At 39.8% G+C, this 27,857-nt stretch overlaps 1 protein-coding gene across 1 annotated transcript in view; it reads left to right on the top strand.

Annotated features, from left to right (window-relative positions):
* Positions 1–27,857, top strand: part of LOC117258497 (ankyrin repeat and BTB/POZ domain-containing protein 2-like) — a 44,698-nt gene that overhangs the window by 2,335 nt on the left and 14,506 nt on the right. The window contains exons 2-7 of the mRNA XM_033629471.2: positions 23,665–23,814; positions 25,501–25,708; positions 26,008–26,160; positions 26,392–26,557; positions 27,114–27,203; positions 27,315–27,416. Of these exons, the coding sequence (XP_033485362.1) occupies positions 23,665–23,814; positions 25,501–25,708; positions 26,008–26,160; positions 26,392–26,557; positions 27,114–27,203; positions 27,315–27,416 (869 nt within the window). The remainder of the gene's footprint in view (positions 1–23,664; positions 23,815–25,500; positions 25,709–26,007; positions 26,161–26,391; positions 26,558–27,113; positions 27,204–27,314; positions 27,417–27,857) is intronic.

The raw sequence follows: 27,857 nt of genomic DNA on the forward strand, positions 1-27,857 counted from the left end.
GCTGACACCACTCTTGAGGAAAACCCCTGCTTCTGACTCCTATGTTAAAACTGGGTGGTATTACAGAGCAGAAGTGTTAATGGTGGCATGAAATTGCTCAGAGGGTAGTCTAGATAAAAATAATAGATGTTTTCCTGCAGTTTAAGAAGTCTACCAACAGCATGAATAGCTTGATGGGTAAAGCCCTCAGACAGGAAGCAGGCATTTTGGGTAATTACAAATTGGGAAGTGGAAAATCCTTTCTGATAAACGTCTGCACTCAGATGATCACTGGGATATTTATTGGTTATTTGTGTGTGATACATGGTTCACATGAACACACAACCTATACTAAATAACTCAAAATTTGATGGGAGGTTGGTTTGTCTCTGACCAAAGCTAGCTAGAAAGTAGGACAGCAGACTCGACAGACAGTCTGGTTACACTGCATCATCTCCTTCATAACTCAGCAGTTTCGAGAGCTTTAAAGTGACTGACAAACTAACAAGATGGTAGAAAGATTAGGCTATTAGTTAAACCAATAACAGGGTTCTTGCACCATTTTAAAAGTAAAATTTAATGCTTTTTAAGACCTTTTTAAGACCTCAAATAACATAATTTAAGACCTAAAAATAATATATAAATATCAATTTATTGACTTTATGCAGATAGTAACAGTACTGCTTATGTGCTCTATTCAAGTCAGTCTATGGTCACTGTGGTCTTTCTGTGTGTGTGGCCTATAAATTTAATGGTAAATTTTGCAAATTAAACTAATGATTTTCTATAGGTTTACTAACTGGTAAAATCATATATTTTGTGCTAAAATACAACATATCTAATGTGTATTTACAACATAGCTTGATTCTGCATCTCTATTTACAGCTCATTAACCCTTACGTGAATGTTTACTGTTGCTGTGGCAGCAAGTGACATTAGCAGCTAGATTTGCCCAACCGTCAACAACCCATAAAATCACAATTCGGCATATTTACACATAATAAACCACATCTACCACCAGTTACACCCCTTAAACTCTGAGCTAATGTGTTGTTACCTGTTAGATTGTCAAAGTGAACACAGACCTGTGACCTAAATATAGCACATAACCAGTCCTCTGCCGACTCTGCCCGGATTGGGAGCACTGAGTAGCCTAGCAGGGGAGTGTTGGTGTTTAGGAGCTTTGGACCGCATTATTAACGTTGCTCAATTTTACACCATTCTCACTGCCGCGATACGGAAATGCGGGACGGATTTGCGGAATATTTGCGAAGCGCTTTTCTGCGCTCAAACCATACACACAGGTGCGGTACGGACGCGGTGCGAAATTTCGCGTTGTTGTGTTCCAAGTCCGCGCTGCGTGAACGGGTGTGGGTGAACATGGACGAGAGTAGCTGTAGCAGCAGCAGCAGCGAACTAGCAAGCTAACGTTTAACAAGCATCAACATCAGCTTTCTATAGACGTCGGAACTAGGGGTGCGGGGGGTGCGGCCGCACCCCCTCCCATCCGCACCCCGCACCCCAGCCTCCCTACCCACTACATTACGCTTTAAAAAATAAAGAAATTGAATTTAAACTCAATTTGTCTGACTTACATTTAGCCTATCTTTTTCATATCATTAATGCATAGATCTATGCTTTTGATGTGATATGCAACCTGCCTGACTACATACAGTAGCCTTGTCATCCAGGATGTTGTGTCCATCCTGCAAACCTTGCAGCCCCAAACCCGCTCCATGCTGTCGGAGGTGGAGAAGCTCATTAAGCTCTGTCTGGCCCTGCCCTGCATCTGAGCGCTCTTTCTCAGCCTTGCGCAGGCTGAAAACCTGGCTGTGCAACACCATGACGCAGGAGAGACTAACACATTTGGCCATTATGAACGCTCACAGTGACCTTATGGATGAAAGCGATGTCTCGACCCTGCTTAAAATCTTCATCAGTAGGTCAGCTGAGAGAAGGTCCACTTTTGGAAATGCATGAAAGCCCTGAGACAGAAGCGCAGACTTTTCTTTTTTACATTCAAGGTTACAAATAATGTTATATTCCCTAAATGGCTTGATTTAGTTATCAAAGTTTCATTTTCTTAACAATATAGATGCTGTGTTCATCCATTCTAGTTCTCTTATAACTGCACGTTATTATAAAATAACTTCAAATCAAATCCTTAATCACTGATAAGTGTGCGTGCTTCCCCCACCCCTCCCAACAAAAATCCCGCCCCCCTCTCAGAAAATAGTTCCGACGTCCATGAACACTTACCACTCTCACAGCAGCCACCAAGCTGGACAGTGGACTGCCAGACGTTGTCCTTTAATTCATTGTTCATAAAATCATCCCGTCTGGTATCAAAAAGGATGGGGTACTGTGAAACGAAATTTATCAACCTTTCTCCCATAAGTGTTACTGTCCTGCCTGACTGGATTTCCGACTCTCCCGGGTCTGCGCGACTATAAACAAACAATTTCATTGGCCCAGCTGTGTAGTTCCACCGGCGAATTCCACGGGGGGGTCAATGTCTGGGCAGAAACTTTTTTCACCGCATGAAAGTTCCGCCCCGGTGTGCAAACTTCCATAAGAACCCATGAAATCAACTTTTATATTTTTCCGGGAGAATAATCCGCACGGATATTCACCCTCAATGAGAATGGACTTTTAGTATGAATAATATATGTGATTTCAAACACAATCGTAACGTTACTTACACTGAAATGACCCAAGATGTCCTTGGCTCTGGAGTGACCCATGAACTCTGACCCATAGTAACGGAGATGATGTGTGCCAGTCTCATCAGTGGTCCAGAACCGCAAATGAAGGTCCATTAGTTTGCTCTTTGTCGTTTCATTCATGCTTTCGTCAACCATGACAACATATGGCTTCTAACTCACGCTGCGCGATAGCTCCTTTTTGATGAATGAAGCGATGCCATATTTGGGGACATATGCAGTTTTATTTTCATCACAGGTGAATGACAAGCTGGGAGTCGGGGAACATGGCGGCAAAGATGTCTCGTATGTCCTCGTTAGATCTTAACAAATTGTGCCTCGCCACAGTATGCAGAACCCACAGTACCTCTGCCTTTTGGGTCTCTGGCGGTGACATGAAACTCGTCACAGCCGACTGAGAGGTGGCGTCTGAACTTGTAACGTCTTTCAGTCGCGCTGCAAACAATGCAGGGATTAGCCTGGCCCCGCTATTGCTAACTGCTGCCATGTACCGCTGGTGGTTTACTCCTTTCATGTGAGACTCAACGGCTTTGAGCCCCATGGTCCCTAAAGAAAAAGTCTTCTTACAAAATGTGCACATTGCCTCGTTGTTGTTTGCCAGTGCCAACCACCTCCTAAATACGTCCTCCTCCATCCCCTTCTCGTTAAATTTACATTTCCCCATCTCTGCATCTTCAACCACTCACCTCGATATCCGCGAAATGCGGATGCCCGACGTCAGCGTCTGTAGCAGACGTACCGTAAAACAGCTATTAATCACCGAGACTCATTTACGTCATTGTACCATATAGGTACCATACTAAATTAATCACACAAATACACACTGTTATATGTTTTACGGTGGGCCCCTGTGCTTTCCCATTGACATTAAACGCACCGGCTGAAAATTTAATACCTACAGCAAATTTACGGTAAATTTAAGACAATTTAAGACCTTAATTACCCGAATTTTAATTTAAGACATTTTAAGACTTTTTAAGGACCCGTGGGAACCCTGAATAAACAACCAAAAAACACAAAAGCCTCATCCCAATTAAACACCCAATCCCTTTTACTAGCTTGGTGTGGCTACACTTTTTGACCAAAAATGACCTGTTTCAATTAGATGCCTAGTCTAGATGCCAAGCAGTTTATTTTTTATAGTTCTTTGGATGTATAAAACAGGGTTATTGGCTACTCACTTTAGTTAGTGTTGGTTAGCTGTTTTGACCACGCATACAAATATAAATGTTAGACTTTTATCGACATGGAGATGCTACAAATTGTTAGCTTCGTTAGATTTTCCACAGTTTCTTTCAGCTCATTTTACTGAAACCATGAGCAACAATAATTCAGCATCAGTAATTTATTCAGATTAACCAATATGGTAAACAAGAGAGATGACAAAAAGTGGTGACTCTCTAACTCTGAAGTGGTCATAAAGGCAGAGATTTTGTCCATAGGGGTGGGGAAAAAATTGATACCGCATAGTATCGCAATATTTTTGTGTGGCAATACTGTATCGTTACAAAGTGCCAAGTACTGATTTTTTTTAATGTTTAATATGACAAATACAGACTAACGTTTAGGTAGCCCACTAGAATAATCAATTGTTTCTTCAGTCTACATTTTGCTGCTACAAAAAAATGGCTGAAGTGAGATGAACAGACTGAAAACCTTATCTTATTAGATAAAACAGATGTTGACAGTTTTCCTTCTCAGCATATTGCAACATATTTAAAATAGCAATAACATTGAATCGTGATTTAAGTATGGTGATAATATCATATAGTGAATCTGTCCATTTCTTGATTGCCCCATAAATTATTCATATTCCTGTTGTCCATAAGGGTCCACTGATCAAAAGACTAGTTTTTTTTTTGTTAAACTTAATTCAAGTTGTGAGTATTGTTTTAACAGCATAAAGTGGTGTTGTGTTGGTATGCTGGGTGCTGTAGGTGAAAATGAGTGTCGTAACCCTCTCTCTCTCTCTGATGGAGCTATATGTTGGAGCTATATCAAAAGAATGATTCATAATTGATATGTTATTCCTAGCCTAATTTTTATAGAATACTCTTACTGGTTTAAATACACAATTTGATTGCATTTCATATCTTTGCTTAGCAACAGTTTTGTGTGAAAGAAATTAAAGGCCTGTCCTAAATTTACGCTGTTGAGTTCAGTGATTTAAGCAAATAATAGCCCAGGCTATTAAATGAAGTTTAACAGTAAACATAATTGTATGAGATTTAAAATTTAACATTTGGAAACACATAACACATTTTTCCTCTTACCTGTAGTACTGTTTATCAGTCTACATTGTTTTAGTGTGAGCTGCAGAGTGTTGGAGATATCAGCCGTAGAGATGTCTGCCTTCTCTACAGTACAAAGGAACTAGATGGCACTCAGCTTGTGGTGCTCAAAGCACCAAAAAAAAAACATCTGAAAAACTCAACAGCAATACCTCTTTTCAGAAATTCTGACCTGGTTACTCAGGATAATCAACAGACCTTGTTGTGAACAGTTTCATGTAAGAACTGTTTTCTTTCCACTAAATTACATTTGCCAACTGAATTGCCACGTAGGAAGAGGTGTGCATCTACTGCTAGCCACTGAGCTAGCTAATGTTACAGCACAGCTGAGAATGAAGTCATTGATGTTTCCATCTCGCACTGTCATGAGCAGCCTCTTGTCCATGAATAGCTGAACACTTCCCTGTGCACCTTGATACGATTGGTTGTGTAGTTTGGGTCTTCAAAGTTTTTCAGGCCAAGGACCCTTTAGTTCAAAAAGAGACAGAGCAGAAACCCCCTACTGTATAAAACTAAATTGTACTTGAGATAATTCTCTGAATATTTTCGGTTCTTCTCTCGAGCTTGCCAGTAGCTGCTTAGTCAGCAGCAGTTAGCATGGCTAGGTGCGTTAGCCTCCAACTCAGCATTTTCGTGATGGTTTCTGAGCTGGATGGTTACTGAGAGTCTCTAGCTCAAAAAGTTACAAAACAATTCTCTATGGCTCACAAGTCTATGTCCGTACACTTGGAATGATAATACAGCTAACTGGCCAATATGTTTCAGTTGTACGTAACTGTTAGCAAACTAGTTCACCTCACCACCACTGATTGAACAAGGATTCATGGGTAAGAGTTTGCTATCATTAATGTTGTGTATTGTAAATTATTTATTCATTTATGAATAGGCCAATTTGTCTTTGCTATGTTGTATTCATGTTCATGTGTATTTTCCAACCTATTTTAAGGAAACCCTTCAGTTAAAACTGAAATTAAATAATCAAACAATAATTTGGCGGCCCCTCCTGCAGTTACTCTGAGGACCTCCTAGCGGCCGTGGGCCCCATGATGAAGACATAAAATATAGATTGAAAAATAGCGCTACAGATAAGAGGGAAAATATATAGTTTTGATTTTGGGTTGAACTGTCCCTTTAACAATTTCTAATACTGCCTCCGGGATTTGAACCTATTAATTGCTGCCTGTTATCCAACATTAACCATATGGCAGTTAGCAGACAGCTGCTGTACAAAATAACACCTTATTGAGATCATACTTCTGACTCGTCCTGTTCATTAGCAGAGCGTTGAGAATAACATGGGTTAGATTGGAGTTTGCTCAGTTTGTAGGTGTCCTCAGAGCGCTGCTGGCTTCTAACTCTCCTTGCAAACGTCCCCTCCTGCTCTTTAACAAATCCCATTACTAACACAGTCTGAACAAGGTGTCATAATGTTAGGGGCACTGCAGTCTGCAAATTAGTTTGACTCACAATAGAATTAGTGGTTTAAAGTGACAGAGGCAGGGTTAGTAAAATTATAAGCAGATTTAAATGTAGGTAGCCTAGGGTTTTGTGTGTAGAGAGATTTTAAAGGAACATTCCAACATTTTTGGGAAATATGCTTGCACTTTGAGGGCTTTTTTTTATTTAGTCTGATTTTTAAAAAATAATTTTCAATTTTAACTTTTGAGCCAGCATGGAGAAAAAGTGCTCTGGAAAATTATACCTGGTCAAACTCTGCCAGGGATGATAGTATGACAAGATTGAAAGCTTTAGGGGGGATGAATGGTCCTTGATCTTTTTGTATTGTGTATTGTATTATGTTGAGAATTTTTCAAAAACAAATTACATCTATAGATCAATAACTCTGAACTATTTGGACATAAATAAATAGAGAAGAAAGAATAAATATAGTCAGCAACTGTGCAAATGAACTGTTACCCAGTGTTAATTTTGTTGACAAAAACTATGACGAAATTTTTTTGTAAAACAACCTTTTCCCATGACAAAAAGGAGATGATGACAAGCTAAAAATAGATCTTGATAATAAAAACTATGCCAATATCTATGTTTCATTTTTGTGGACGAGACAAGACGTGACAAAAATATTCATGGTGGACTATTGGACATTGGACAGCTCTGCTTGCAATTATTAAATGCCAAATGGGCGTCAGGCCGGTAAGCTCCAGTAAATAGTCTGTGCCAGGATGTTTCACTAACTTGCGAAAACACTCACACCGGAGCAGCGCCAGCCGTTGGTGTGAGTCGTGAGCTGTCAGTTGTGTATTTCTGACTGTGGATGGTGGAGCTACTGAATTTATATGTGGAGTTTGTTAGCTGCAGCCGTGGCTGTTAGCAGTTAGCTCCTCTCATTAGCCGCTGAACAGCAGCAGAACAAGCAAACACCGGACGCCGGACTTTTACAGCTGGTCCCCACAGGACTCCACTCAGTCCGGACTTGAGTTTATGGTTCAATGCTGTTTGACAGGCAGGTAGGATGCTCAGTTATCTGAGTGTAGCTGTGCTGTAAGTCAACAGTCTGAACTCAGATCAGTTTTATCTGACAGAGAGTTAAGTTGAGTTTAAATCTCCAGATGTTGCGTAAGATTTTTTTCTGCTTCTTAACAGTGAGATTGATAAGTCAGAGGTTGTACATGACCACTTTTGGTTATGTACACTGAACCTGGGTACAAATCCTAGTTGTCTCAGGTTATTTCTGGTTTCAAAGTTTTTGAGAGTATTAACAGAGAGATGTTAAGTTTTTCAAATTATGATTAGCGTGTGCATAAAAAAACTAAAATGTTTTGAATTTTTGACCACTAAAACCAGAGAAAAACTATGAAGGATAAAAATGGCTAAAATGTGACTGAAACTAATACGCATTTTCATCTCAAGACTAAGACTAAATCTAAAATAGCTGTCCAAATTAACACTACTATTAACTGTGAACATGGTAAACATGACGTCCCCCCCTTGAAGGCACCATGTTTTTCTGCCTCTTGTACACTGCTAGCTGGGATACAGGCTTCAAACCCCTCTCCCATGAGAACGAACAGGAAGAAGTGGGTAAAGTAAATGAGTGAGTGTTGTTAGCCTCTGACCCACACAGACGGCACAAAGGAGCTCTCATTCCCGCTCAGGCTGCAGGGCACAAGGTTCACCTCTCCAAGTCCTGTCTGCTCCGCTGAACAAACAGCCGCTGTAGCTGCTGTCCAGGCAGGAGAGGCAGTCTGCCACCCCTCTCCAACAAAACACACTTACAAACAACACACTCTGTTACCTCGTTCAGGCTTTAATAGGACATCGTTCAGGACCAAACGGCCAAATTGTTCTGCCTGGCTTGATGATCAAAAGTAAATCCCAGCAGTGAAATGTGAGAAAATGCAGAGATCCTGCTGAGAGTATCCAAAAACACAGCTTGTAATGTCATCATCTTCCTCAGATCACTGCAGCAAGCAGATTTACATTGTACCAAGTAAAGATCAGGTTACATCATTGAATACTTTACTGACCTTTTATTTTCCCTGCTTCAATGAGGTCTTTAGTCCCTGTCTACATGTATACAGATATTTCTGAATATGTATATTTTCCTTTATGTTTTGGCTTACCCAACGTCCACACACAGAGTTTTAGGGTCATTAAACTGGACATTTTTTTAATATGCCTAATAAGGAGCAGATTTTTCAGATCACTGGTAACTGTTAATCTGTGTGGACATGATGTCATCTCCTCAATTTGTGAATGTCAGCTGTTGCTTTGTGTAATGGACATGTGCCAGAAACAGAAACAGCAACAGTAGTGAACTACCGTTTCTTCATACATTTTGTCAACACTGCTTGGTCCAATGACTACTTTACACATCAACTTAGCATTGCTGCACCACCTCATGGACAAATGAAGCCATCAGCTGCAGCCAATGTTATTTAATCTGCCAGAAAAGACGGTTTTGGATCGAGTCTGGTCCAATCAGCAGACAGTGGGTCAATTTTGTGAGTGGAATTGTTGTTGATGAGGAGTGGACAAAAAGCTTTTGCATGTCCAGAGCATCACTTGTATCTTTGAGTGAGTTCTACTGTCCTTATATGGAAGGGGACTCAATGGTGATGAGATCTCCAGTCGTTTTGAAAAAGGTTTGCACTTAACTGTATAGTGCAACAGCAAATGTTGGTGATAATTTTGAGCGGTTTTTACATTGTGGTGTGTACTGAGCTTTGATATTTTGTAAAACGATGGTCGTGTAGAGAGAATTTTTTTATTAAAACGGAGGGGAAAAATTAATTTTTAAAAATATCTGTATGTGTAGACAGTACCTCAGATACTGTTTATTCTGTCACATTCAACATGTATACTGTGTTAAACAAATGATCATGCTATTATTTAAATTTAAATATTAAGAAATATTAAAAATGAATATATATAAACTTTAGCTAGTAGTAGTAACAGTAGGACTGTCCTGATTGTAAACTGAAAGTTTCAAAAGATGTTCAAAAATGCAGTCCAAACTGAAGAGTCTGAGGCACTCCGGGGTAATATTAAAAAACCTTTAATAAGTTTGTTTTGTCTATAAATTGTTACACTTATTTTATTTATATATTATCCTTTATTTAGCCAGGAGGGTCCTGTTGAGATACAAGATCTCTTCTTCCAGGGAGTCCTTGTCAGGACAGCAGCACAATCAACATAATCAGTTTCACTAAATAGTAAAACACAAACAATAAATGAGAGCAACACAAGAGAAAACAGTAAAAGAAGAGGGTTATGCAGGCCGTACAACTGACATACAGTTTTTAAGAGACTTTTAAAAGTATTCAATAGTGATGCATTTAAATAGTCATAACGCCCCAGACAATTTCCCAGAGCTCAAAATTGTTTGATTGGTCCGACGAAAAGTTTAAAACACAAAGATATTTCAGTTGCAGTGATAGAAAATAGAGGAAAAACTGCAACACTTCAACATAAACTTTGATAATTATATATATTATTGATTAATTAATAATTCATTAATCATTATGATTGATGTTGATTAACAGAGCAACCGTTTTATGAATTTGTTCTGCCCTGTTTGGAAATGTTTGAGGAGTAATATTAGTCTGGATTTTATAGTATCTTATCATGAATGCCCCCTCCTCCATGTTAGTGGATGGGACATGATCCAAACTAAAAAAAATCAAAGTACATGTCAAATAAATATTTTTTCCTGAGAGACGGTTTCTGTCATTTCAGGTAGTTCTTATCACCCTGATGTATGTTCAAGTTTTCATTTTTATTCTTTATTCAGGATCCCCATTACACTTCCTGGGGTCCACACAAAATGCAAAAACAAGACAGCACATGAAACTATCACATCATTTTTCAGACAAGTTTGGTTTTTACACATTATTTGACACTATAAAAAGAGGGTTTGACATCATGATTGACAGCTGTGTCTGCCAGTCAGTGTGCTCACGATCAACAGCGCTGCTTGCGATTGGTTAGACAGCAGGAACTTGATAGCATGGCGATCACCACTGCACAGACTCTGGCTCAAAATGATGTCACCAGGGCTCGATGGCAGCGACCATATTAGGGATGTCTTGGTCTGATTGTCTTATGATTGGAGGAAGATGCATCGTCCATCTTTTCATACAGTCATTGATTCTCTTCCGGAAAACGGTGGATTGCGCCTCCTGTTGGAGGTGTTCCACGCACATCCCATTGGTAGGAGGCCCCGGGGTGACCCAAAGCACTCTGAAGGGATTACATACCTTATCTGGCCTGGGAACGCCTTGGGGTCCCCCAGGAGGAGCTGGAAAGCTTTGTTGGGGAGAGGGACATCTGGGGTGTTTTGCTCTGCTTGCTGCCCCCATGACCCGGCTCCAGATAACCAGATGAAGATGGATGGATGCTTCTGACACATCGATACAAATATTTATTATCTGTATTATGTCACTGGTTTGTGGAATCCTTCAGTGGGATTGATCAAAACATCTTTCACAGTAATTTAAACGTGGAACACTGTGGTGGTTATCAACTTCCTGTGGATCCAGACTGGTGCAGCTCAGGTTAAAGAGGAAATGGAGAAAGACAGCTGGAGAAAATGTCTGATATTGAGTATAGATGGAGTAGAGAGTAATCCAACACTCTCTGTGCAACCAAACGTCATATAATGTTATCTCCATCTGGCCTTTATGCAAAACTATTAAACAGAAGGAAAAAGTGGTTTTCAGGGCCTGGCTTCAGTGAATGCAACCAGTCTTAATTTATTCCCTTGTTTCTTTTTTCTTTTTTTTAAGTACAGAATCAACAGGAGCATCTGATGATGAAGCAATCACCAATAAAGTATTAATCAAAGGTTAATGGCTTTACGCACCTCTGTGATAAACAGGTTTAATTAAACACCAGACATCTTTGTGACAGGAGGGACGTGAGTCTCTCCTACAAGGTCCGTTTGGATGTTTTAACCAGACGTAATCAGGCTCTGCTCTGTTGTCAACACCACGTCACCACTGCTGACTCCCAACTCTGTGTTCACGTCAGTAAAGCCTTGTGTCAACTGTGTGAGAGCCTGAGCCAACAGCATCCATCCACACTGGCTCCAGACATACCACCCGCAGGTTTTAACCAGATTACACTAGCAAAACAAAGTCTTCCCGCCAATTCTGCTTGCATGTTTGACATGACTCTACGAATTATGTCAAGAGGTTATTTACTCCAGCACGACTGAAAGTGAAGAACAACTAGTAGAAGTTCAAATCTCATGATATTTTAAATTTCTGTGTGAGATAAGAGAGTTTTGAATCCTGCTTCTTCTTGAGTGATTCAGTCATGTTTTTCATAGATTTCATGTGGTGTTGGGAATATGGTAGCCTGATAGAGTGAAAGCGGATTTATACTTGTGCGTGAGCTCTATGCAGAGCCTACGCCGTAGCCTTACCCATGTGGCCTACATCGTTGTGATCATTTATACTTGTGCTGTGGTCTGTCTGTGTCATTCTGCAGTTACACCTCCAGAACTAGTCAGCAGTGGAGTAAAGTGCTGTAAAGTTTAGTTGTTTAAAAACACACCCAAAACCCAAATTAAACATGGGTTAAGAGTGACAAATATAACACGAGTACACACATTGGCTTTATTATAACTGACAGGATTCACAAACAAAACACTTATCTTTTGCTGGACACATTTTCCCAAAAAATACAATATGTTAACATTATTAGCACAAGCATATGGCATTTTACATTGAATAAATTAGCCTAGCAACATTTAACTAAGGTAATGTTACAAAATTCGGCTCCTTTACAGCTCACAAGGTTTACTGACAAAACAACTTACGTTTTATACTAAACACGTTTTCCAAACAAATACAACATGCTAACATTACTAGCACAAGCCTATGGAATTTTGTATAAATCAATCTAGTGGCTAGCGGAGATTTACTCTACCCGTATTAGGCCAGCATAAATCACACACAAGACTTAAAATGCTATCGTGGGAGCTTTATAGTCTTCACAGTTTATTGTTTCTTATCTGTGAAATAAAGTACTGTAAATAAAAGCTTTGTTTACATTGAGGGAAATGGTGTTCAGCTTATAAAAACAGACACCACATGTAGTTACATTTCTGAGGAGGTGCACGTCTGGCTGTGTTAGGCAACTTGCCACTTCATGCAGTCAGCCTGCAATCATGTTCATGGTAACTATTTTCTTCCTTTTCTTTAAGGGAGGACTGTTTTTGTTTGTTCATTTTATTATTCAGTATCCCTTTTCATGCGTGAACTATAACTACCTCAGTCAAGATTTTTTGCAAGTGTTTTTATTCCTCTTCAGGCATGAAAAATTAAATAAAAGTTAATTTTTTAAACATGCAGTTTTGAGTTTTTCACATCTACTCGTGCGGTTTTTAACTGATTAAATATAAACCATTAAAAAATGGATATATTATGTGAAACTGTAAAAAATATATTTTGATGCTGTTAAATTAGTGTTCACATATTTAATCATACCTAAATACTGTTCAAAAGCGTTGAACTTTGCCCCTGACTCCTCAGCCTCTCCCCTGTCTCTGTCTGTTCCTTTGGAGGTACAGAAGGAGTCACTGCAGATGAAGCATTTTCAAGAACAAATTGTGGCTAAAATAAAGCCAGTGATGCATGATTTCCAGTTTGGTGCTTGAAAATTTAACAACTGTATTCCTCCTTAGATGTTACTTGATGTTACCAAATGTTATTAAACTGCAGGGTCTCCTATCATAGAGAAAAAATTCTGAGCTACAAAACATCTCTTGCATTCCATCATCTGTCTTGGTTCGGTGAGATCTGTGTTGCACTTACAACACCTGGCCAATGGGTGGCAGTGTATGTCACGATGCACTAGGGTCCACTGTAGTGGTTTACAGACAACTACAGCATCAAAACCCATGCATATACAAGAAAATGGCTTTGTAGTGACCACTATGTGTGAGAGGGTTACACTGTGTAACAGCCCATTAAGTGCCCCCTTTTAAAGACCATGCATTTTTAGCCATGCTTACACCTTAGTTCCAGTAATGGCATTGCCTAATGAAAATGCTCGTAAGTTCGTGCTCGTCACATTTTAGTCATTTTTACTCTTCATAGTGTTAGTCTAGTTTTCGTCAATGAGAATTAATGGCATTTAGGTCAACTCAGTCATTACTTTTAAATGTTTTTAATATGTTGTTTTTTTTATCTGTAAACTAATCCAGTTAGGCTAATTCATGTGTCAGAAATTAGAATCAAGGTGACAAGTAGTATAATTTTTTTTGTCCACAACTACAAATAATTTCTTCACACTTACAAACTGTCATTTCTCCAGTAGTGTTTGACAGGTTTAAGGGGTGATTTACGAGCACACGCTTACTGATCATTGTTTGAAAAGCTCATCATCTCTCTGTTTATGTTCTCAAAAACTTTGACACCACAAATAACTAATCTGAGACAACCAGGATTTGTACCCAGGTTCATTGTAAACTCTGACTCATCCATCTCACTGTTAAGAAGTAGAAAAATAACTTCATTAAAGGCTGAATTATTTCATAATCTGCCACATGTTAGTCTGGAGGTTTAAACTTGTGTCCTTTCACAGATTTGGTGATTAAAACCAAACTTTCATTTCTGTCAGAGAAAACTGATCAGTTCAGACTATTTACTTAAGCACAGCTACACTCACAGATAACTGAGCCTCCTACATGTCTGTCAAACAGCTTCAACCCATAAACCTCGTCCAGTCCAGACTGAGTGGAATCCTGCTGGGATCTGATGTGCAGCCCCGCGGCCGGTGGCTGCTTGCCCCACTGCTGTTCAGCGGTTAACAAGCACAGCTACATGCTAACAGTCACCACTGCAGCTGACAAACTCCACAAATCCATTCGGCAGCTCCACCATCCACAGTCAGATACACATGAGTCTGATTATTTACTGCTGAATCACAGCTCACAACTTGCACCAACAGCTGACGCTGCTCTGGTGTGAGTGTTTTTGCTAGTTAGTGAAACATCCTGGTGCAGACTATATATTGGAGTTTACCAGCCTGTCACTGATGTGGCATTTTAAGGTAATTGCAAGGACAGCCTTTTTCAGCTTTCAATGTCTGATAGTCAGCCACAAACATTTTTGTCACGTCTCGTCTACGAAACTGAAACCGATTTCATCTTAGTTTTTATTATCAAGATCTTTTGATGCTCGTTATCGTCTGGTTTTCATCATGGAAGAAAGGTGGTTGATTAATAATTTTTGTCATTGTTTTAACAAAATTAACACTGGTGATCCGTTTCCGTCTAGCGCCACCAGCAGATCAAAATCTTAATTATTCTAATAGGCTTACTTTAATCTATGACCAAATATCTGCAAAACTAATGACATTACCATAAACATGGTGAACATGGTAAACATTTTACCAGCTGAGCTTCAGCGTATTACATTTGCATCATGAGGCGTTAGCATTTAGCTCAAAGCAGTGTGCTGTGCTAAATTAAAGCCTTACTGAGATGCTAGTGTGTCAGTTGACTTGAGTCTTGTTTAGCTGCACTACTGTCTACTGATGATTATTTTCATTGGTGATTAATTTGTTGATTATTTCCCCAATTAATTGATCAGTTGTTTGGTCTATAAAATGTCAGAATAAGGTGAAAAATATTATTCAGTGCTTCCCAAAGCCCAAGACAATGTCCTCAAATGTCTTGTTTTGTCCACAAGCTAAATATACTTAGTTTATGGACACAGAGGAGTAAAGAAAAACCAGGAAATATATAAGAAGAAGAATTTTGACCTTTTTTTTCTAAAAAGTTACTCTAACTGATTAATTGATGATCAAATTAGTTTTTATTATTCATTGCATATGGTTTTGATCCAGTATTTTATGTCATTGTTCTTAAACACCAGATTTAAGATTTTAAGATTTAAGATTCTTCACTCCAAAATTTGAACAACACTTCGGTCAACTTGTCTTATTTTTTATTAAATGTGTTTTATAATCTAAGACCTTAAGTAGAAGATGTCAGTTTTGATCTTGGTTAGGACTCTGTTTGCTTTTTTGGACTCAGCTTAGACTCTGCTGAGGTGGTCAACACACGCACACGCACACGCACACGCACATGCACACATACACATACACATACACATACACACACACACACTTTCGCCCCTCTGTGGTTTTGTTGTTCCAACCAAACACTTGCAGCATTATACCACGCAGCAGAAAAGAGCTGTTGTTTTCAGGCACAGTGACTGTGCCTCTGTTTTCATCTGCAGAACACAAGCTCCCCTACATACACACATACAGTACACACACTCTTTCTCTGAGGATACTGTTGCAAACTTGCAGACTTCTGTTTTTATTCAACCACACGTACACTGAAGGAGAGAGTCGAAGGAAATGACTTAATCACTTATGATCCTGGACGTAAGCAGGGCAGTGTTGGACACAGGACCTGAGGTGTGTCTGTGTGTCGGGGGAGTCAGGACTACACAGGTAGGGATTAGAAAACAGTGATTTGTGCTTTGTGCCCTGCAGACTGGTCTCCTGTTGTGTACCCATGAATAGATGCTTGTGCCCTCTCTCTGTCTGTAAACACAGCAAGGTAATCAGCTCCAATTATCTGCCACACTCACTTCTTGCTTCCAGACAAGACCCTGCTTTCACAAAGCTGAGGTGTGTTTTCCAGGTCAGAGTGATGAATCTGTTCAATCAGTAATCACTGCTGTGTCAAACAATGTTTGCCTTCACCTCATCCCAAAGGTGTTGATGGGGTTGAGGTCAGGGCTCTGTGTAGGGCACTCAGGTTCCTCCACACTGAAGTGGGAAAACCGTTTCTTTATGGAGCTGGCTTTGTGCATGGGGGCAACTTTGGTCCATAATCCACAGTGTCTGAACCCTGTGCCCTGAATTTTAACAATAAGTCTCATATAGACCCTTTCTGTGTTTGTACAGATGACATTTGTTGTGGGCGGAGCCAAACTGGTGGCAGAAAGGGACATTAGTGGTGTTGATGTGAGCGCCACATAACACGTAAAAAGTGATATAATTTTTATATTTTTCAAGCAATTGCAATGAGTCATTTTTATATCCATGGGTTTATGATGTACATGTTGTAGAAAAACAGTTTTATGTCTTGTTAATTAGAATCTCGATATTTAGGCTAATCACTGCTGTTCAATTCTCAGGAGGGGAGTGTGTGTTAGGCTTATATGAGCTGAATTATTTAAATGGTGAAAGTTAAATTATCATAAGAATTATAAAAAGTCCCGTTTGTAAGGGATGGATTTGCCTTATTGTCCTTGATTAATAGTTTTGGAGATTTCCCCATAATATTACGTGAAAGTACTTTCAACTTGCTAGTGTGCTAGCTACCTAACACCGTCTGCTTATTAACACCTTGATCATAACAAAGTATATTAACTTTCACCGCTGCTCACTTTAGAATGGCCACCACAAGAAAACACGCTCTTTGTTTATGATAACATATGGTGTATAATGTGTGTTTATATCGGTTCCCATCTGCATCCAGGCAGGGAAAATGAAAGGCTCGCTAAAATTAGCGATGTAGCTAATGTGGCTAGCGCACTGCCTATGTCTGATCGCTGACAGCTAGAAACAAACCTCTGTGATCCATTGTCTGTTTGATAATCTAAACAAAGAACATGTTTTCTTTTGGTGTCCTTTTTTAAAACGATCAGTTGAAAAGTTGTCTAATGTTACTTCCACATTAAATATATTATATAGGGACATCTCCGCAAGTATTATTCAAAGGACAATAAGACAAATCCATGCTTGACAAATGTGAGTTTTTATAATTCCTTATGGTGGTGAATTACCATGTCAGTAATTCAGTTCATGTAAGCCAAACATACACTCCTCTACTTAGCGTCCAGCAGCCTGAACATTGAGATTCTAATTAACTGGAAACAGAACTTTATTTTCTACTACATGTAGATTATAATGTATGTATATATCTATGGTCTTGCACTAACAATCTAATCCTGAGCAATGCCAACGTTACAGTGGCCGGACCTCTTCATAAACCTTGTGGAAAAACCCAGCATCTATACAAAAGAATAACTCAAGACATAGAAATCTCTCAATGCATACAGTTTTGTACTTTGCGATCACGTCCAGGATATTTCATTCTGAGATTTGTCAGATGATTTTCATTTGTTACGGAGAGACGTGCTGCAGAGCTGGTGACAAGGACATAAAATTAAGCTTTACGAGACGTAAACAAATCAAACCACTCCGTTAGAAATAACTTCTAGTCATTGTTTAACAATGTAAATACTGCTGCCAGTAGGTGTATGTAAAAATAGGCCTAAATATTATCTCATGTTGTAACTGTAGGGCTCTATGAATTGCATATGTTGAATATTATGTAGATTTTTTGTTTACATCAAATTCTAGCAAACATAAAGGTTTTCATTTAGCTTCAAACAGCGTCCTCTGAGTGTGAGCTCTGTGCTGGGAATGATGGCAGACTGTTCGCATCACTGGGCTAATGTTACCTAACCGTTATGACAGGGGTTTAACAACAGAATTGAGCCATTTTGGTGTCACCGTGTGTTAGCTTGAAGCTTTTAATAGATTGTATCCGGATGTTAGAGGCTGCTGCTCTTTTTCTGTTCTTTCTCTGCAGTTTTTCCGTTTATCTCCTATCTTAGTATGGTTTTGGTGTGAGAAAGTTGTGTTCCCTCTTTCTCGCAGTGTTATCTACAGTAGGCTATGTACATTGACCTGACAAAAGGTCAGATAAATCTTCTGCTTGTCGTCTTCACTTATCTTGCCAGCAAGTTTTTCATCCTCCACAGTCGACTTCATGTTGAAAGCGTACGACTCCAGGCCGTTCTTAGCAGACACCTTGTCACGCTGGACATCGTCTTCAGCCTTGTACTTCTCAGCTTCCTGGACCGTGCGTTCAATGTCCTCCTTGCTGAGACGACCCTTGTCATTGGTGATGGTGAGGTATGTCATCTCCCAGCTGCTCTCTGATGATCAATCAATCAATCAATCAATCAATCAACCAACCAACCAACCAATCAATCAATCAATCAATCAATCAATCAATCAGTCAGTCAATTTTATTTATAAAGCCCAATATCACAAATCACTATTTGCCTCACAGGGCTTTACAGCATACGACATCCCTAAATAATAATAAATTAACAGTAATCTGTACACAATGAGACAGGAAGAGAGAGAGACAGAGAGAGAGAGAGAGACAGAGAGATGCAGGACAGACAGTAATGACAGTAGCTTACAACAACATTAATGGAAGTAATAATATTATAATAATAATTATGGCTATTGTGGTACAATATGTTACCAAGTATATATTAATATATGATATACATATGTGCCAATAATCATATGTATAATAATATAATATAAACAGTAGAAGTATGACTAATGATAACAGCAGCAGCAGGAGGCATCTGGCAGGACCACGGCAGCAGCACAACCACACACATCACACCATCCAGGCACCGCTGCGATGTAAGTTAACCTGCGAGACAGTGGAGCACAAAGGCTCCGGAGAAGAAGCCAAGTTAGTGACATGCAGTAACAGGACATGAGTGTTCGCAAAGGAGAGAGAGAGAGAGAAGGAGAGAAGGTGCCCGGTGTATTATAGGAGGTCCTCCGGCAGACTAGGCCTAAGTCAGCCTAACTAGGGGCTGGTACAGGGCAAGCCTGAGCCAGCCCTGACTATAAGCTTTATCAAAGAGGAAAGTCTTAAGTCTAGTCTTAAAAGTGGAGACGGTGTCTGCCTCCTGGACCGTAACAGGAAGATGATTCCACAGGAGAGGAGCCTGATAGCTGAAGGCTCTGGCTCCTGATCTACTTTTGGAGACTTTATTTTTTTTTCTTTTCAACTTTATTTATATGGCACTTTTCATACAACAGTAACACAAAGTGCCTCACAGAGGTTAAAAACAACAAAGATCCAAACAGAAAACAAAAAGAAAAGAGAAAACCCAACCCTCCCACCCAACAAAAAGCTATTTAGCTCATAAAATTGAGTTAGTAGCTAGGTAAGAATGATCTAAAACAGAGACATAAAATGCATCAAAACTAAAACCTATAACTAAAATAACAAAAGATAACGGTTAAATGAGATAAGAACGTAAAAAGAGGAAGGGTAAGAATATAAAAAATAAATAAAAAATAGATAATAGATGGATAAATCGGTTATAAGAGGAATTTAAAATAGATAAATAAAGAGATCAGTTAAAAGCCTGATTAAAAAGATGAGTCTTGAGCCTCTTTTTAAAAACATCAACAGTCTCTGCAGCTCTGAGGTTCTCCGGCAGACTGTTCCACAATCGGGGGCCATAATAATTAAATGCCGCCTCCCCGTGTGTTTTAGTGTTTTTTAACTTGTGGTATGGTTAAAAGGCCGGTGCCGGAGGACCTCAGGGTCCGCGAGGGTTGATATGGTGAAAGCAGGTCAGATAAATAAGAAGGCCCAAGACCGTTAAGACATTTAAAAACTAATAAAAAACCCTTAAAATCGATCCTGAAGCGCACGGGGAGCCAATGCAGCAATTTTAAAACCGGTATAATGTGCTCCTGCCCTCTGGTCCTCGTCAGCACTCGTGCAGCTGAATTCTGTAATAATTGTAGATTTGAGATATTCTTTTTGGGAAGACCAGAGAGCAGGGCATTACAATAATCTAACCTACAGGAGATGAAAGCGTGCATCAGCACCTCCGTGCTGGCCTGAGAGAGAAACGGGCGGACTCTGGCTATATTCTTAAGGTGGTAGAAACCTGCCTTTGTTATGTTTTTAATATGTGGAATAAAACAGAGCTCAGAGTCAAAAATCACACCCAGATTTTTTACAGATTGTGTTGGTTTAAAATCCTGTAGTTTTGGTAAAAGTTTCTCTCTCTGGCCTTCAGGACCAATGACTAAAACCTCTGTTTTGTCCTGGTTGAGCTGTAGGAAATTCGCTGCCATCCATGACTTTATATCTAAAATGCAGTTAAAAAGGGCATCAATTGGCCCTGTGTCATCAGGAGACACGGCGATGTACAGTTGCGTATCATCAGCATAACTATGAAAGCTGATGCCGTGCCTCCTGATGACGTCCTCCAGAGGAAGCATGTAGAGATTAAAAAGAGTTGGGCCTAAAATTGACCCCTGGGGGCCCCCACACTTTAACTCATGGATTCCTGAGGAACATGTATCCATACTTACAAAGAAGTGCCGATGAGTAAGGTAAGAGACGAACCAGTTAAAAACAGTACCAGAGAGGCCGACCAGGTGCCTCAGTCTGTTTAATAAAATGTGATGGTCTACTGTATCGAAGGCGGCGGTTAGATCCTGTAGTACCAAGACTGTGAGTTTATGGTTATCAAAATTGCACCTGATGTCATTTAAAATCTTTAAAAGGGCTGTCTCGGTACTGTGGTTCATCCTAACCACAGTACTTCTCTCTAAAGTGTTATTTGTATTTAAAAAATCATTTACTTGGTTAAAACCAGTTTTTCTAAAATTTTGCTTAAAAATGGTAAGTTGGATACAGGTCGATAATTATTAAGAATGTTGGGGTCTAAATTGTTCTTCTTCAGAAGGGGCCTCACCACCGCCGTTTTAAAGGAGGCCGGGAAGACACCTGTCTGAAGAGAGCAATTCATCATGTACAGTAGCTGTTCCTCAAAGAATCCATAAAATGTTTTAAAAAATGGTGTGGGAATTGGGTCTAAAAGGCAGGTTGTGGGCTTTACTTGGGAGAAAACTCGACCAAGTGTCCTCGCATCAACCAGGGCAAAACTCTCCAGTGTTTCCTCAGGTAAAAGCAATGATCCAGGTGTGTCGACAGTTAAAATCTGTTGCGATAAGAGACTGGATCTGATGTCATTGATTTTACTTCTGAAGTGGTCTGCAAAGTCCTCACAAAGGGCATTGGTTGTTGTCTTAGGTGATCTGTTAAAATTACTGTTTGTTAAAATATCAATTGTGGAGAAGAGGAATTTGGGATTGTTTTTATTGTCAGAGATTAGTTTTTTGAAGTGGGAAATTCTTGCCTGTTTGACTGCGTTATTGTAGGTTTTGAGATGTTGACGTAATAACTTTAGGGACCATGAGTAACCCTGCATTCTCAGAGCGCAGTGTTCTGGTGGGATAATATGGCACTATGAGCTCTCTAAGATATGACGGAGCCTGACCATTTAAAGCTTTGTAAGTTAACAGTAGGATTTTAAATTCAATTCTGGATGATGATGATGATGACGACGATTATGATGATGATAGTGTTTCTCCTCATATAATTATTCTGACTGATTGAGTGTGACTCAATACAGCTGGATGTGTATCAGCTGCAGGAAGCTTCAGTTTCTGGCAGGTTGTCCCCCCTGATGCTGTTTCCATTGTGTGGAGATCAGGAGTCAGCAAATACCCAACAGGACATAATGGACGGGGATCTTTTGTGTGTGTGTGTGTGTGTGTGTGTGTGTAGTTTTGAGGGTGTGCTATACATCACACACAGCGGACTCTGTGGTTTATAATGCTAAGAACATGGATAAAGTTTTGGTGTTGTGGTTTGTTGTGTAAGGAAGTATCCACTGTAGGTATTCAGTATGATAAAGCTTTGATTGTAAATTTTTTTGTTATGGTCCTATAATGGAATTCCCCTCTGAAAACCTTTGGATGTTTTATGTATCAAACACTGGAGTCCAGTTAGCTACTTACGCATATATTTATTATTACACTCTCTCAATGCGCAAATTGAAGGAACTCACAGGATTAAATTTAAATGGATTGTACCTCATAAGATTTCATGTGACAAATGGATTGATTGATTGATTGATTGATTGATTGATTGATTGATTGCCAAATGCGAACAGCGAGCTATCTGCACTAATGACAAAGAATAGCTGTGTATTTAGCCACGTTTTAGCAAATTTTGGTGTCAGGAATAAACATTTGAAACATTAGGGTGGCAAGTAGAGACACTGTTAACACTGCAGGAGTGGTTTAAAGGATTTCTTTGGATTTTATTTATTTATTTATTTTGCCAAGAAACTGGGTCTTGATTGGCTAACTACTAGGGACGGGCTTTATGGCCCTAAAATAATATCACGAAATTTCAGGCTATCTTTGTGATAATTATATTCTTGACCATATGACAAATTAGTGAAAAAAAAAAATTATTATTACTTTAAGAATATTAAATTGCAACAAAATAAATGGTTCAGATTCAGATTCTGTATACAATATCAACAGTTCAACAAAATAAAATCTACCACAAATTACACATTTAAACAGCTCACAAATGCAAATAGATATATACCCTGGGATCTATATGTATAAATCAACAGGTGATTTACTTAGTAAAATCCTAAATGACTGAGTTGGGGGTTTTTCCACCTGGACCTTTATGCTCTGCCATTTCTCCTCTAATCATCACGCTGTAACCTGTGACAGGCTGCTACCATAACTATCGCACATTCACATATATGTAGTTTTTTTTGTCAAGTTGTGAGTGTCACGTAGATTTACATTACCGAAGGTTTATGACAAAATCACTTGACAGCACCGACTCCAGTGTGCACAGTGAGAGAGGAGAGAGAGGGAGAGAAGCTGTGCTGCTGCCAGAGGAGCTGCTGAATGAGTTCCCTCTGAGCGGTAAGTTGTTAAAAGAGTCTGAGAAGTCCGGGGCTGTTCATAAAACATTCAGGACGTCACAGTTTATTCCACACTACTGAAGTCGGTAATAATTTCATTTTCAACCATGCACACAGTATGACGTCAATATGTCAACAAGTCAAAATATTGCAAGTATCACGATATGAATTTTTCATATCATATTTAAACTGATATTATGATATGGTACACCCCTACCGACTATAGTAGCTATACTCCATGAGGGAGCTACAAACCTTTCTCAGCCAACTGGTTTGATTTTACTTAAAATCACAAATGTCAACATCATGGTGGCGCGAGGGGAAAAGTCAGAGGATTGCCAAAGTCAGATGGCCTCATCCTCTGGGCAACATAAATGTCTGTACAAACTTTCATGTTGATGAATTTAAGATGAGACATTTCAGTTTGGACCGCAGTGGTGGAGTGACCGACTGACCCACATTTCCATCCAGACAGCGACGCCACCAACACAGCTAACAGCTAGATTAACTGAGATGGAGAGTCAATAAAGATTATTTGTAAATATTGACCATTAATATTAGTTTGTGTGTATATTTGTGTGTGTTAAGGTGAGCTGACGCTGCCAGCCCATGTCAGCCCGTACACAAAGGTTCCTGCAGATTCAGTGGAGAGCAGAGAGGACGCCTACTTCCAGCTGGAACTGCGAACGCTGGAGCAGGCTCTACTTGCCACCTGTGTGGGCAGCATCGCAGAGCTCAGTAAGTGTGTGTGTGTGTGTGTGTGTGTGTGTGTGTGTGTGTGTGTGTGCCGCCACAGTCAGCTTCTGTGTTTTCTGTGTTTGTTTAAACTGTGACCGGCGTCGGGCTCCTGGGACAGATCGTAAGACGGTGTCACCTCCCCCTCGGTTACATAACAACCTGTGGCTTGTATCCAGAAAACAAGGGCACCTTCACACCCTGCAGGCCACCGTACCTCATTATCTGAATGCTATAGGGAAAATAAAAGAGCTCTGTACTTTCACTGTTCACAGCAGTTTATGGACGTTCTGATGACATATTCATGTGACCATGCAGCACTTAAGCACACCATGTTGTGTGTTTTTCATTGTATATTTAAGTCATATTGTTCCTTTCGTTTTCACTTTTCTTCCTCATAGTTACATTTCAAATATTTTTGCTGTTTGGTGAAAAGAGATTTGTTTTTATGTCTTCAGTTGACCGATTACAGGGTCAAGTGTTGGTATAGGAGCAATGAATTAATAATCCGCTCTAAAACCAACAGAATCACTGGAAGGCTGGTGTATATTTTATTAAATCACAAATGTGAATGCAAACAGTGTTGGGTAGCTCTTTCAACACAGAGCTGTAAAACAAAAAGAAACCTTAACAGAAAAGGTCAGCAATACATTTTCACACTTTTTGTTTTCCTGGAAAATTTAAATTTTTTTGGACAACACTATAAATTGATCATATTTTTAAATAAGTTCCTGTGTTGGTAATTCTGGTCTGTATTCTACAACATACTGTTTTTACAGGCTTATTTATTGCACATAATCCTAATTTAGTAATCTTTATAAAAGTAGCTAGTTGTGTGTTTTTGTTACAACATTTTATTAATTCATGTGTTTTGTAGTCATACATTTCCAACCCATAGTCTCCATAATGTTTAATCCACACCCCCACAACTGTTTACATGACATTGTGTTGCGATTTTTTTTTTATCCTTTTTGCCACACTAGTGGTGGTGTGTAAAGATGACAATGCTATTTAATCCATTTTTTTCAAAGCTTGTAGGGTGACAATGAAATTTGCAGTGGATGCTCACAAACTCCAGAGGATGAATTTGGGGTTTTTTCAGTGACCCTCTGAGCTTTTGGTCTAATAGCCAAAAATTACTTCCTGTGTCTTTTCCTAACCTCTTTTCCTTGACCTCAGTGGGAAACGTCATGAGGTCAAAGAAAGATGTGAAGGAATTTTCATAAGGACTTAAAATCACTGCAGTGCCAAGAAAATCTGACTGTGCTTACACTAGGCTATTTAATTGTGATGTTATTGATGTGGGTCTGCATGGTGGTGAAACTGCATTGTTCCAAAGATGTACTACTAAAAGTGCATCTCAGGCACTTGGCCCCATCTGTTCTTACCATGTTGTTTCATGCTGTATAAACATGGACAACCTGTTGAAAAATATTACTTCCTTACTTATATAATGTACATCAGTAAAGATTTTCAACTTGAATAATTCGTTCATCAAGATCTGATGTATGATTTGTGTTTCCTTCATTTTGTTGAGCATTGCATATCGAATAGTTATTTTCTTTTTTTACCTTATTGCTGTAATCACAAAGTAAAGTAAAGTAAATAAAGTCTTAAATTGCTTCTTATATTACTATCTGAATATGATCTGATGAACATATGAACATAATGTCCGCTGTCTTCCTGCAGGTGATCTTGTGTCTCGAGCGATGCACCACATGCAGCGTCTGCGCAGCTCGAGCCCTTCCGTCAGCCCCACTCGCTTAGCCACTCAGCTCTCAGTATCCTGGGCTGCAGACGCCCTCCGTACACTCTACTACTTCCTGTCCAGCCCACAGATGGAGTCACTGGAAAATCCCAACCTAGAGCCGCCGACCATGACACTGAGCAGAGAGAGGTGTGTGTGTGTGTGTGTGTGTGTGTGTGTGTGTGTTCCACATTAATAAATCACTTCATCTTCATCATTCTGAGCTTGTACCTAAATTACTGTAACAACAGCAGACCGTAAGCTAGTTCCAGCCTTTGTTTGCTTTTTCCACCGAAATCTTATTTTTAGTATTTATTGAACAACTAATGTGAAAATGGCTAAAGCAGGCCGCCAGTCTTCTTCACTGTGATGTCATTTGTTTTGTCATTTGTTGCACAATTGTTGAAAATAGCCACATGTACACAGACAGCATCTTAATCCTCCTCCAGGCCATTCCTGCTCCTCCCTCCTCTCATGGAGTGGATCAGAGTCGCTGTGGTGCATGCTGAACATCGCCGCAGCCTATTGGTGGACAGCGATGATGTCAGACAGACAGCCAGGCAGCTCCTCCCAGGACTGGACTGTGAGCCCAGACAGCTAAAGTAAGAAGCCAGTGAGCACGCACCTGCATGTTTGAAGACACTAATTATTGCCTGTGTGGCGTGACCCTAGAGAGGCTGTGGTAAATGTTGAGGTAAATTATTTTATGAATTTGGCAAATCCTGTTACGCCGATTAGATTATTAATAGACTGATGGGTCTGATTCAAACAGGGAAGGAGCAGCCTCCTGAATCCGGAACCAGATGAATGTTTCTGTCTCTGTGTCTCTGCAGGTCGGAGTGCTGTTTCCAGTCATTTAAATGTTTGGATGCAGAAGCTGCTTCAGCCAAGTTCCAGCTGGATTTGGGCTTCAGGATGCTCTCATGTGGCCGAGCAGATTTGATCCATCAGGCCACACAGCTCCTGGGAGATGAGGGGCTTAACACCATGGACGACCAGGTAAGGGAGTGACTGCTCACAATGTAAATGTGTCACTCAGGTAAAATAGCAGCATGCAATACAAGTAGCAGGTTCTGCACAAGTGATAATGTTGTGATTCAGACTATTTAAGACAGTTATTGTGATTAGTTATAGTATGGATTATTCCTTGGTTCACATTTTATCAAACATTTGTACCCTCTTGTCACTCTAACTGTCTATTACATTTAAACTGATAAAACTAAAGTAACAAATTTATTACTTTAAAGCTGCCAATGAGGAGCTGTGAGGTGCAGGATCGTTGGTCAAATGTTTGTTGTAAGGGAGGCACCATGTTTTTTAAGGTCACAGTTATCTTCTGCTAATCCACCACCATCTAAGGTTGTGATTGGTAGGCAGAGTGCAACTGTTTAATACCCCACACCTGGACTCAACGCTGAGAGGAAACACTTTTGTATAATTTCACACGAATGTATTGATGAAACATAAATGTATGATATACAATTATCTGTGTAGCCTTATAAAAAACATCCCTCTGTGTGTCTGTGTGTGTGTGTGTGTGTGTGTTCTCATGCAGGGAATGACTCCTCTGATGTACGCCTCAGCAGCAGGAGATGAAGCTCTGGTGCAGATGCTCATAGAGGCTGGAGCCAACCTGGACCTGCAGGTAACAACACAGCTGTTGACTCAGCTATAGCTCTGTCCGCATCACAGCTGGTTAGTGTCTCTGTGACTGAGGTGACTGGGGTGTGTCTGTGTGTGTGTGTGTTTTGGTCAGGTCCCAGGCTCCTCTTCCAGACACCCATCGGTTCCTCCTGGCAGTCGGCGCTGGGTGGCTTTGACGTTCGCTGTGCTGCACAGTCACCTGTCTGTGGCCCAGGTGAGGACTCCTAACTGAATATGATAATGTATTCCAATTCTGCTGGCTGCAACGCAATTATAAAACAATTATTGATGCATCTTGATTTCTATACGTTGTTTTTCTTACTGTATGACCACTTGCTACTTTCCTTGGTGTGTTTGTAATGATCCATAATTGAAATAAACAGCTGAATTTACTTGCATACAGTGAGGATCTTGTCCCTTTAATTTCACAGAAGCCAAAATGCTTCCATACGCCAGCTTTGATGCTGGTCATATTGTATCCATCTATGGTTGCTCACGCTCAGCCATCCTTGCCAAAACCTAAGTAGAAATTCAGCTTAGAATGTAAACACTTTTAAGTCAGTTATGATTTACCATGCAGTTGTCTCAGCTGTAAAGAACGTACAGTCAGGTCTTACAGAATTGTTACAGGTGATCATTATGTCGAGAATTGGGT

This window comes from Epinephelus lanceolatus, chromosome 2, assembly GCF_041903045.1.
Source record: "Epinephelus lanceolatus isolate andai-2023 chromosome 2, ASM4190304v1, whole genome shotgun sequence".
Taxonomy (NCBI): Eukaryota; Metazoa; Chordata; class Actinopteri; order Perciformes; family Serranidae; genus Epinephelus; species Epinephelus lanceolatus.